Source organism: Procambarus clarkii, chromosome 41 (assembly GCF_040958095.1).
Source record: "Procambarus clarkii isolate CNS0578487 chromosome 41, FALCON_Pclarkii_2.0, whole genome shotgun sequence".
Classification (NCBI taxonomy): domain Eukaryota; kingdom Metazoa; phylum Arthropoda; class Malacostraca; order Decapoda; family Cambaridae; genus Procambarus; species Procambarus clarkii.
In genome coordinates, this window is record NC_091190.1 from 15877067 (window position 1) to 15890988 (window position 13922).

The following is a 13922-nucleotide window of genomic DNA, read 5'->3' on the forward strand; positions in this document are numbered from 1 at the left end:
TTTTTCCCATTTAAAGTGACTCACTTGTGCATTCATATGAGTACATTTGCATAACGTGACGTATGGGTTGAAGCAATATATTAGTCTCCCGAGGTCAGGGGAGAGGTATAATCCTAATGATTGCTTACAATGTTTCTTGCATCACTTAAAATAGTGTTCTTGTGAGACAGTCTAGCACCACGCCATGTTCACACTGAAATTTCTTCTTGGAGAATACTGGAAGATAGTGTGTGAGCCTCTGGGTGACTCACATTGCTCACCTGAAGCTAGTTTGTGAGTCTTTGGGTGTCTGGACGACTGACGTTCCTCACATAAACGGAATAAACTTTGAATGGCTTCCACATCTTACCCAACGAATATCAGAAGCTATATTAGGATTGGGGGTCTAGATTCTTTCACTGCATATAGCGCTTTTTGACATTTTTGAACAAAAATATTTGTTAAACGTATCTTTGGAACTTTTGGAACAATATTCCCTAACGCGATTACCATTTCTGTTTTCATATCAGAAAATCGATACGAGAGATCACGGGTTCTCTGGCAACCTCCCCCCCCCACTCCCGGGCTGCAAATGAAAATCTGCATAACCCCTCAAATTTAGCGCTATGGGATGGCCACGGAGACCTTGAATGGTCAGTAATAATAGCGAGGATGTTACAATGATAGAAAGGGTGTTTAGTGGGGAACTGAATTTACCCCCTGGAAGGTCACACGTAGAGGTGTTCCCAGCTTCATAAGTGTAGACTTAAGTATTGATTTTAGTCATGAACTTTAGCCCAGACTAAAGCATACCTGCTGGTGGTCAGTAGTGTGTTGTTTTGGTCTAAGCCCTCTAGAGGTTGACTGACCATCAGATTAGCACCAATTTAAGACTTCATATCGTGCTACAAGTCATCATTGATACTGTAAATACAACCATTGTTTCACTTAGAGGTATAACAAAAACTGATTTACTCTGTTGGCAACTTGTATATTTTCATCTTGTGAGCAAACGTACAGAGTTACTGACAACATCACAGTTTCAATATTGGGGCTTCTCTCGTGCCCTGAACGAACACAATCACAATCAAAAAATACAATATCATACAGCTGGTTTTTTCTCTCGCAGTAAATATTTTATTTCATAATTTTACTTTTAAAATCAATTAAAAAACATTCAATAAACTGGAAGAAGCACGAACATTTCAGAAATAATAATATGCGCAACATAATAAAAGTAGTTTAAAACAAGAAAAATTTTTAAGTGTTGGGCAATTTATGTTTAGTGTAATAAACCACAAACATTTTTGCAATTAATTAGTTTACATAATCATCCCGCCAAAAAAACATACAAAATATTAACAAAATCGTTATATTTTGTAGTTTTGCTCAAAACAGCAAGGAACAAGACGTCAGTATAATAGCCTATTATTGTCCAGGTTGCGTTGAACGTTCCACATTATCACAAATCTGATACAAAACTGTTGTATTTCGCGTAGAACTGCTGATAACTCTAAATATTTATATGGATAATTTTCTTTCTGTACATGATGGATATTAACCATTTACACGACATGCCATCAAGGTCAGCTTCCGGAGTCACTCATAAGTCACAACTGATTATAAAATCAAGATAATAAAAAAGGATGTACCATGGCTATTCAAATTAATTTAGAAAATATATACATAGGATCGGAAATATTCAGAACTCTTGTTAGATACAGGATGGAAGACATTGTTTACCTGCGGCTGTTCTGTAGTGGTTGTGGCAAGGAGGATGAACCAGGGCACGGACGGGGAGTGTGGATCTGACAGGATTAAATAAAGGTGAAGCCGTGAGGAGGGGCAGGGCTGGTGGATGTGTGAGGACAGGGCTGGTGGATGGGTAAGGACAGGGCTGGTGGATGTGTGAGGACAGGGCTGGTGGATGGGTGAGGACAGAGCAGGTAGATGGGTGAGGACAGAGCAGGTAGATGGGTGAGGTCAGGGCTGGTGGATAGGGTGATAACAGGGCTGATGGATGGGTGAGGACAGGGCTGATGGATGGGTGAGGACAGGGCTGGTGGATGTGTGAGGACAGGGCTGGTAGATGTGTGAGGACAGGGCTGATGGATGGGACGAGGGCACAGCTGGTTGTTAGAGCAGATCGTTATAAAAATAATAATTTAGACAGCAATATGCTTTTCAGTATTTCGGAAAGATTATTTACGTGAGTCTTAGAAGAATCCATATCAGTTGCTACCTGTGCATCTTTGTACATACTGACAGAAAATTAAAATTAATTAAAATTTCCTCCAATTCTGTGCAAGTTTTGAAACTGACATTTGTTGGAATTCACGATTTTTAGTACCCTTCATAAAGCTCTGAAAAATGCAATGTATGCATTTTTATATTTTATTTTTGTCATGCTGCACTTTTCACTTTTATTATATATACTAGATGTATTTGTTATGCTGAAGCAAGTCATGATAGTGAGTGCATTGAGTGTACTGGCGTGGGGAGGATGGGGTGAGAGGGGGAGGGGGGGGGAATTCGTAAGGAATACTGTCAGCACGAAATCATAGTTTCGTAAGATGGAATTGTAATTCCGTTAGTCGTTATTGACTGTTTGTCTTAACAATTCTCAAAACTGAGAGCCGTGGTACATAACTGCAGGACGAGACGAAGGTGTGTGTGTGTGTGTGTGTGTGTGTGTGTGTGTGTGTGTGTGTGTGTGTGTGTGTGTGTGTGTGTGTAAATTATCATAAGTCCCAAGTAACAAAATGAGACAATGACACAGGCGGTCAAGTAGCTTGTACGATCCCGACAGAAACACAGATGACAGTAACTATCAGACGAGAATGACTGTCAGGACATTTGCAAGTACTGTCAGCACACCTGAAGATACTGTCTGTCAGCACACCTGCAGGTACTGTCTGTCAGCACAGCAGGTACTGTCTGTCAGCACATCAGAATGCTGACCACCAATACGACAGCGAAACCTAGTAATCAAATTATACGGTCATCAATCTCTGATCAATAATAGAGGCTTTTTGCACATGACGAGATAAGCAACGGATGTAGTTGGCTCTCATGTAGACAACTGTAAGTCTTAGACACAAACCCACGCAAGATGTTCACTGTGCAGTATACCACCTTAGTGCAGTGTTCCAGCAGGTATATAATCAGAGGCTGTTAATTATTCTATCTAGTACAGTTATTTTTTCATCTCTCCTTAAGCAGGGTTAAATAGTTGTTGGCAGTATGGTTTAAGAATGGTCCTGTTACGTCAAAATCCGACAATCTTCCTCTCAGGGTAACAGAATATGTCACTCCAATTAAACAAAATATTGTAAAAGGTTGTTTACTAGCATATATTTTTCGCCCCAAGGGTGTGGAGGTTTGCCAATAGTTTTCCTATACCGGCACACGCTTTGAGGTTATTTACTGATCATCTGTTGCAACAAGAAGTCCTGGATTTTCTAAGGTCGTCCAACCTTTATCTAATTCCACCAGACTGAATGCTGTCTCGGGTGTTTCCACTGACTCGAATGAGTGTTGATTTGAAGCTGTCCCCTCAGTCACTGATACAAACACACTATAAACGCATCATTTTTCCCCTGCGGTCCCTGAACAAGCTTACACACAGATGTTTATCACAATGTAATGATTGTTTAGTACGTATATTTCCTACTTAATTTGACACACGATGAAGTTTAAAAAATGTGGGAATGCAATATAATATACTACAACAAGGCTAGGCTATGAAAGTGGCTTCCATGGTGAACTGTTTCTATATGATCACAATGACATCTATCATTCATCATACTTTTACATATGTACACACAGACATACAATATTTCTTTATTTTACATCGGATATATAACTTTGGCGTGAAAGGTTCATACAAAAAGTGAACCCCAATATAGATTCGTCACTCAGTGACTAAATTGTCTTATAAAAGTCTTAAGGAGGTTCAGTGTCTAAATAAAGCCTGGCTCACACGGCACTTTCTCTTCTGGCTGACGTGGGACTCTCTGGGTCCTCAGGTATTCTGGGCAGACTGGTACCCACAGGAACCTGCTGGGTCACATCCCCGGCGTACAGAAGAGGCGCCGGAACGTCGTCAGGCGCTGGTGCTGGGGGCGTGCCGCTCTCGCCCTCACTGAAGTGCACCTCGATGTCCCCACCGCCACACACCTATAGGACGATACCACATCTTTTAAGAGTAGAAATATTTTATACTAAGGGATGTTCCTCATTCTTCGAGCACAACAAAAGTATAGCAACTGGATGGATGGTCAGTAACATATTGTTGTGGCCATTTTAAGCCCATCACACCAAACTTCATTAACGGGTCTGGATATATGCATTAGAGAAGTGTATTTTGCTTCAGGGTGTATATAAACTTAAGAGTTTACTGTGGCTGTGAAAAATGTTGGGGACTGTAATATGCATGTTGGTTAGTCAGGAAGTGCTTGTAGTAGTCTAATAATTCTCTAAAGGATGATAGGCCTCAAGCCCAATACAAAACCATCATTAATAATGTTGCGCTGCAGGTCGTCACTTTGTCATGTATATAAAGAAATGTTTTGCATTAGAAAATAAGTGAATATTAATGCACAGAATAACCATGAGGCTTTATTGTTGGGAGTCTATCCAGAACCTTTGATGGACCTCACTCACTGTGGTAATGATTGCAATGCAGGAAATTTAAATTAACTAAACAAATTATCGAGCAAACAGTGAAGATTCTTTTTATGCTGTTGCAAGGAAAGAATTTTTTTTTTTTTTGTGTGTGGTTAACTTTTAGGGACGGAAAAATCACTGCTGTGTATTGCAGAGTTAGGAAGGTAACGCCTGTGACTCAGCGTTCCATCGTTGAACCACTGTGTACGGGCAGGGAGAGAGATGACGGCTCTATGTTACCCTATTTCTCTTTTAAGACCTTCCCGGACACTAGAAGTAGCCAGTAGTATTCCATCCATATGCCTGAAGTCTTTTTATTTGCTTGTTATATGTGTGGGTAAGTTCTTGATGACGCCAAATAACACTTGTAAACAATCTATACAAGTTATAAGCTTCCAGTGAAAGATGTCTAAATGAGAGAAAAGTGAGGCATGAAGCGTGCATACTCACTCTGGGCGTGGTGGAATACGCAGACTGTCTGAGTAGGTGGGCGTGTCTTAAGTCGTGAGCCCCGTGCCCTGGGAGCGGTAAGGTGTAATGATGGGGATCTGGGCTGTGTTGGGTCGCAGTTGGAGACTGGTGTGGCCCTAATGACGGAGAGTGTTGCTGGAGATGTTGTTGTTGCTGTTGGCACTGCTGGCTGTGTTGAGGAAGGGGCGGGGACTGCTGGTGGCGGTGTTGAAGCTGCTGGAGGTGTTGCGCGCCGTGTCGGTGACCTGGAATATAGGACAAGGCGCCCCCTGGCCTTATGCTGACGCTCACCTCATCACAGTCTGAAATATATTTATTGTTCAGCTCGCTGGTTACGGGTAGATTTGCAAGGCTAATTTGGCTTTCAGTTTGTTTTTAATATAATAACGTTATATAGATTCGTTGCGCGCTCTCTCTTTCGCGCGCGCACGCACTCGATAAATAGTTGAGAGGCGGGACAAAAGAGCCGAAGCTCAACTCCCCAACAAGCACAATTAGGTGAGTATAAGCACGCTCACACAAACAACACATAATAGAACCCAAATAGGACGAGACTTTACCCACAAACATACGAAAAATAAAAATAAGCACGGAAAGAATCTACCTAATGAGAAGGTAGGAGAAAAGTAAATTCGTGACAGGAATAGTTGACAAATCCAAAACAGAATGCAGCTTCTTCTGTAAATTCATTACACGTAAACTACAGTTGAAAATTGAAATCGAGATTGAAAATGAACTATGGCTTCACTAATGCAGAGAAAGAAATGCGCAAAATCCTAAATAAACCGTTTCAGAGTATGTTCCTTCAAAACAAGGATTTCAAAGTATCAGACACTCCGGACCTTAGAATATAACCTAGAGCACCTGAATTTGTGCAGAGACAACGAATTAAGCTCGTGTAGGAATTTATGTAGATACAGTTAGTTTAGGGTTCCATAAAGAATGCCTTCACGAGCTTGGGAACCCACTGCAGATTATACTCCACATATCGTTTCAAATTGGAAAAACCCGTTGATATATTCAAAAGAAAAATATAGTCCCAGTTTATAAAAATGGTGACGTTGAAAACCCATTAAACTACAGTCCAATATCGTTGACAAGTGTAGTAGCCAAATCACCAGAGATAGCAATTAAAGCTAAATGGGTGGACTTTTGAAAGAAAAAGAAAAATAATAATAATGGGAAGTATTGCTTAGGAAATGGAAAAGCATACGTAATAAATTTACACAATTCTTATGTTAAGGCCACATATATCATTCAGGAAAGCCTGATTGGCAGGCTGCAGCAATCTAAAAAAAGGCTTTTCATAGAGTCTCCTTATAAATGGTTTTTATAGAAGTCGAAACATGGAGAAGGGGATTCCAAACAGGCTTTTCGAAGGGATGAAAATCTATCGTACATACAGAAATGAGAGCAGTGATCATAGACAATGATTCGCATTAGAAGAGTGTGCCAAGTAGAATCAGGCAAGGCTTAATACTAGTGCTAGTAATGTTAATTTTGTATATAAATGATCTTTCTTAACGAACACAGGATTATAAGAACATTTGTGGGTGATAGTAACTTAAGCTACTAGGACGAATAAGAGACCTAGGTGACTGTCATGGTCTAGATAAAATAAGAACTTTGAGCAACACATCAAATTCAGTTCTATGTGGATAAATGCCACATTTACACCAAGACAATTTCCATAGCTGAGAGGTATGAGTTACGTGGAAAGACCATATTATTTAAACATCACGACACATAATGAGATGGAACAGGGGGAGACATGACTGTCATACAAAATATGTGAGGCACATAATCGAAGGAACACATGAAAATATGCAAAATATGTCAGAATCCAAAGGATTTGGGAATTAATACCCAAGTTGAAGGACATGTGGCGAGACCCCAAGAGCTGAAATTCTACCCACTGTAAGCTTAGCTAGATGAAGACACACAATATGGTGGTGGATCAATGAACAACAGCTGATATTTCCAGGAGAGAGTTTATATGACGGAAGTCCTTTTCCCCCTCGACCTGTCAATAGAAAAGACTCCGCAGGGAGGGGGTGAGAGGTGAAGGGGGTATTAACAAGGACAAGGAAGAACGAGAAGCTCTTACGGGCTATTCATGCCCGTGGCACCTCTTGGGTGGCTTAATCTTCATCAATCAATCAACAAGAAGCTCAGTGAGGAGAGATGTAAAGAGGAAAAATATTAATAGCCTATTCAGGTGGAATATGAGTCTATATGAGAAGGTCAGGCCCTAGCATAAATTATGACAGCAAAATTTGTTTTACTAATAATTAGACACCCAAAACACACACATCTGAAAATTAATGAAGTGACGACGTTTCGTCTAGTACGGACCGTAAACGTCTTCACTTCATGTGTTGGTTAGGTATCTAATTATCAGCTCTGTTATCGTGACTTACTGTCTGCTTATATTACTGTCGCTATGTTCATATTTTTTCAGCACGCCACTCTCGTTATAACATAAAGGCATACCGTTTGTGAATTTACTCTGTACAAACTTCACTACAAAGTGGAGATAATTACTCTGTCCAGCTTGCCTCTTGTGGCTTAACCGTCATACTTAAACTTGAGGCAAACATGCGGATCTGTCCACTAATCACTTGGCCAAAGGGAATACAGAAAAATATTCACAGCACGCAATATCACTTACCTACACACAAATATATATATATATATATATATATATATATATATATATATATATATATATATATATATATATATATATATATATATATATATATATATATATATAGTACACGGAAAGTAAGAAAGTACAAATAGTATACGGAAAAGTCGTCTTGATTGCTGTCCATATTATAAATTCAAAACATTTCAACTCTTCAAACTCTTCACAGGGTTCTTAACTCTACACGCTATGCATCGTTAAAGTAGAGAATTCCCGTGTTTTCACTTCATTATCTTGTAACATGTACAGTCCATAATAAATTCTTTAACATCACTTCGACTCTCCAGATTGGGTCCAATCTTTTACTGCAATTGGCAGACAAATGTTCTTTCTGTTGGTAATGTGCATCAATCATTAACACAACACATACATACTTTAGTTGTTGGTAAATTGATATATTCATGAAATTGGTACCTGAGCAGGTGAGATTCAAATGAAGTTTACTCCTCACCACGCACACGAATGGTTTACACTAAGTGCTAACGCGCACTCCTAGTTAATGTATAGCCCTTCACACTTGGGTGGTGCACCCGCCACGTGGCTAACACGAACACGTTGCACTTGGCATGGATTGTAGACTACTAAAATTGCAGAACTTAAGTTAGTCCCAAGGGGTTGGTATGGTGCATAGTAGGCAATAGTATATGCAGACTTGGTACACAGATCGATATTAAGTCACCAGTACAAGGATTGATACATGGTCCCCCCCCCCCCCCCCACACACACACACCACTACATACATGTGACATCATCCAACAGCTAAATACAGTATTTAGCTAAAATACAGTATTTATTAAAGTATTTTGCTAAATACAGTAATTTAGCTCCAGACTATCCTGTGGATAACTAAGATAATGTTACGTGGTGATATCTAGACGTATGTCGACGAAAATAAAGGGAATTGTGACCACCCTTAATAAGCAAACAATGTATTCATGAGCGGAATTAATAACAATAATAAAATACAATGGTTTAAAAATGGTTATCTACAAAGGTGCCAGAAAGCTCCCAATCTCAGTATGCAGGAAAGTATTGGGTAGAAAAGCATCTGAAACGTATTAAAGTTTCAACTATTCATTTATATATATATATATATATATATATATATATATATATATATATATATATATATATATATATATATATATATACATATACATATACATATATAAGAATGTGCATGTAGGATATGTAAGTGGGGACAAGACAGCCACGGACCTGGAAAACGTACCTCCACTGCAGGCGACGACATCGGGACTCTGGTCGTCAGAATGGTGCTGGTGGAGGTGCTGCTCGCTATAACAACCATGAAGATCGTCGTTCGGGTCATGAACCTCAGCCTGACGGTCAATGTGGCTTCCTCGACCTTTCTTTAATGTTCCTAACGGCTGCTGGTGTTTATGGAATTGATGTTGCTGTTGCTGCTGCTGTTGGGATCTTTTCTGTTGGTGTCTTTGTTGTGTCTCGTCACTCTTGTTGCCCTCTTGTTCCCGAGCCTGGCGCCTTCTGGCTGCCGCGCTGCACTGGACCTGTCAAGGTATCCATCAATCTTGTGAACAGCTTGACTGAGTCTCCTAGATGCATTTTGCGTTTGTAAAATAAAAATAAACTGAATTTTTATTATAAACACACGCACTCAGGGAAAACCGGAGAGAATCAGAATATAGAAAACCTCTATAATGTTGAATGATTATCTTAACTAGTAACAAAAACGGTCTGAGTGATGAATACTAACCTTCAACCCCAATATATGCAAGGTCGTGAGATGATAATCCCAGGAGCTATATATGAAGAGAGGCAAATGTAAAGTTATCATCTGGTGAAAGCTGTAAGCCAGTATGACTTTATAGCACATGGAGACGACATGAGGACAAGGAGCTGGGAAATGAGGCCGAGCTTGGAACATGGACCACTGGGGATCAAAGGCCAACCTGCAGAAAACGAGGCAGTCGCTGTGCCAACCAGTCTAAGTGGCTAGACATTATGAGGCGCGCACACATTCGCGAATGAAAGAAGGATGAAGATCTGGGAGCCAACATAGCTGAAAACTGATCACCAAAAGTGAACATTGGGAGAAAAATCCACTGACAGATTATAAACAACCGAACAGCAAAATATGCGTCAGAAACCTAGACATCCTTCAGTATTCTTGCAACTCAGACGAAATTAGAGAAATTTACAGGATTTCTATGTATAACCCGAGATATTTCTATCTCGGGAATAACCCATTCCCGAGAGATTAGGAATGGGTTACGACGAAAAGCTGAATGAACTGAACCTCATTAAACTCTAAGTCATCGAAGATAAGAGAAATTATAATGACATTAACGTTTCTTAGGAGCACTGAGCGAGTAGATAGCTATGAAATGCTCAAAATTATATGTAACAATGATATGGATGGACGCTGGAGGCTCAGAGGAGTCGGAGATTGGTAGCATTTCTTCAACACAAGGGAAGTGAGCAAGTGGAACGGGCAAATAAATATATTTTAATACGCGGTTTAAAAAGCGGATATAATAAGAAGTAGAGAAAACTCTATGTTTTGGATTAAATGGATGAAGTTTCAAAGGAATTACTGTAGCAATCACAAATGGATTAAAAATCTATGTTAAACGAACAATGACAAGAGAAGAACTGAAGACAGTAGTGAGAATTATTTAAAAGTTCCAATTAAACAACGGGAGGCCTCGACAAAAATGCAAAAATTTAAATGGAGCAAAATGCCTCATTCTGGGAGATTTCGTCGCTGGCGAGACAGACTGTGAAACAAAAGACTCACACACATACATATTTTAAGATAGAGCGAGAATAGTAGAAGCCACTGATAGAAATTCCTCTATACTGATTTATATGAGTACTAATGGTGATAGACAATGTGCATACCAGACAAAACTTGGAACTTACCTTAAATGAGACAGAAAGAGTATGGAATATGAAGTCGCTTTAGGTGCCTCCGATTACTAAGATGGTTTACTAATATCCTCCAGAAATGCTCTGGAGTCGAAATAATTTGTTCTAGTTAAAATAGACAGGGACAAAGCATAGTAGTAGTTCCTGATTCAACATACAACTCACGATGGCTTGAAAAAATATTCAGAGAATGAAGGATGGAGAAACCCCGAGATTGAACTAAGGAAGCAAAAATTTAAATATCAAAATCAGAAGGGAAGTAGAGATAGTACGAGAACAACATAAAATTTTATAAAACTATTTTAGTTTCATCAAAAAGGTTAGACAAGATTTCAAGGTAGAGCCTGAAAAGCTATTGGACGCAGGAGAGGAAAAAACGGATTAAGGAGTAAACAGCATTGCATCTTCATTCGAAGAGAAAAAGATTTCTAGATGTAACAGAGGCAGCATAAGTCTCATTATGGATATTAAAAGCTTCAGAATCACTACGTAAGTCGCTTATATTGATTCTGAAATAAATGCCAATTCATCCAGAATCTGGAATTCTGGAAGAAATACATAACAGGTGGAACATGATGCATGTTGTTCCAACATACAAAAAAAGGACACACGGGAAATCACTGACATCGATTCAGTGAACGCAAATTTTGTAGCAACTCTCTTGGGTTTATATAACAGAATTATCGCGGCCATGCACGAAATTTAATAATGGGAGGATTGTATATTTTTAGACTATCAGAAAGCCTTCGATATTATAACAGATTATACGGCAGTTTAAATTGGAGAAGCATCCTATGCAACTGGGAGAATGCTAAACTGACGTGAGATAATGCCTAACGTCCAGAAAAATTGATAGAAGGATATTCCAAGCGGTGATCTGTAAACGTCAGTATTAGGCCACGTTCTTTTCTTAATATATCTTAATACATATAAAGGAGCAGAGAGGGTTAGTTTCCTGCATGTGGATTTTTGTGAATGACGCAAAACTAATGAGAAGGCAAGAGATTACGGTAGAATGTTCAAGGAAAATTTGAACACTGCAGCTCTGGTGTGCGAAGTAACTTCTGAATCTCAATCCCAGCAAATGAAAAGTAATAAGGATTCGAGAACGTATAAAGAGGTCAGAATGAAGGACCTAATAAAAGAAGGCACCTTCATGAATGAGATTGAAAGAAGTTGGCGTTGGCTTAACACGGAGTCCCAATTAGAGGAACACATTAGAATAATATCAGTTGCGTATACAAAGTGGACGAGTATTAGAACATCCTTCAGGGACCCGGGCATGGTGCTCTCAGAGCACTCTATGCTACCTACGTGAGACCAGTTCTACAGTGTGCAGCATTGGCAATCAGCATTCGCCACATTAAGCATGACAGAAAACGTAAAGTTAATGGTTTGCTTAAGACTGGTTCTAGAATTGAGGACACACACACACACACACACACACACACACACACACACACACACACACACACACACACACACACACAGAAACACTATACCTAACTCCGGAGTCTGATATAAACAGGACAATGACAGCAGTATACTCTTATCTAGCAAAAGTCAGAACATCAGTTAGGAACCGAAACAAGGAGGCATTTAGATCACTGTACACCGCCTACGTCAGACGAATTTTTCACTATGCTGACCCATCATGGAGCCCTCATTAAAAAAATAGACACAAGGAAACTCGAAAAGCTTCATAAGATTGCAAGAAGGCCCATACCAGAATTGCGAAGGATGGGGTATGACGAGAAACTGAAGGAACGAAACCTGATGACACTAGAAACGAGCAGAGAAAGGGGGGCATGATAGACGTGTAAAAAACGTAGAGGGATTGCCAGTGGAAAAAGTGGAAATGTTCACAGTGAACACTAATAGAACAAGAGTCATGAAACTCAGATGACTCATAGAGATGATACAAAGTTTTCTTTTTACGTAAGAGTAGAGAGGAATGGAATGAACTATAGGAGTAAATTGTAGAAGCCAACTCCATTCGCAATGTTAATAGTAGATATGATAAGGAAATAGGAATATTTCCCCTATCATTGCATACCAGAAATCATTGCATTAGACAATCTGGGGATAGAAAAGCAGGGTCCAAGAATTAATGCCTGATCATGCAGGCGTCCACTCAAAACAAGTAAAAATTACAAAGCACACGAACAAAACATAGTCAAAAAGTTTTGCACGGGACAGGTACCGAATATAAAATATCAGAAAACATTATGGGAACTGATCCTGATGCCACGGAAAGAGAGGTGACATGATCACAACATATAAGATATTGAGGGGGAAAAGATACCGTTTTAAGAAAAATAATATTAGATTACAAGAAGTAAAAAAAAAATGATCATTTAGTAGCAACCGTAAAGGATACCTGTTTATAGTTATCTCGTTACTTGCAAACTCCGACAGTGGTTAACAAGTCGAGCAGCGAAGCGCTTAACCTGGATCTCCATAACGTGACCCAGAAATATGATGAAATTCTCGAGATATCCGTGTAACACGCATGTTTCTTCCCGATCACGAAGTGAACATTATCCAAATGTTGCACAGAATTATGCATGATAGACCAATGTACCGGTATAATGAGTGAGGCACAGTGGTCATGCACCAGCAGCCCAACCTGAACCTATCATTTGCATCAGGACTTGGATAGAGCTCGGTAATGTCGCTGGCTACTCACCCAACAACATCTATAATGTGCATATTATGTGCATTTTATTTACATTGCTGGAAATATAATTCTGTAACCTAATATGTTATCTAAACGAGAAAAGTATTGTTTATTGTAAATTTAGGTATTTCATTGTGTATTTTTAGGTAATCATAACTGTAAAAGTCATTCACAACATTGTCAGAAAACCTTTGTTTACTGATAGATGAAATATTTTTTACGCCTTCTGTCATTCTCAGCCCTGACTCTTTCCTTCTGTGTTGCTTCTTGTCTAAACGCAACTTTTTTTTCCCCTGTCACCTAGTGTCTCACAGACAACATTTCTTCCACTTCTTTGTCACTTTCCTGTCACTCCATTAGGAAATTATTCTTGATTTTTCCAGCTTGTCTATCAGAAAATCAGATGATAAATCAAGTAATAGTTTATACAATTATTAAGGTCAGTTCTTGCTGTCTCACTCTCGTAATAACTAAACAAATTTTCTTGATATTTCCAGCTTGGCT

At 39.3% G+C, this 13922-nt stretch overlaps 1 protein-coding gene across 1 annotated transcript in view; it reads right to left on the reverse strand.

The window, feature by feature from the left end:
- Positions 1–949: 949 nt before the first annotated feature.
- The window catches only part of LOC123761019 (protein turtle homolog B), a 118053-nt gene continuing 105080 nt past the window's right edge, over positions 950–13922 (reverse strand). The window contains exons 15-17 of the mRNA XM_045746834.2: positions 9060–9357; positions 5098–5420; positions 950–4158 (exon numbers count right to left, since the gene is read on the reverse strand). Of these exons, the coding sequence (XP_045602790.2) occupies positions 3958–4158; positions 5098–5420; positions 9060–9357 (822 nt within the window). The 3' untranslated portion in view covers positions 950–3957. The remainder of the gene's footprint in view (positions 4159–5097; positions 5421–9059; positions 9358–13922) is intronic.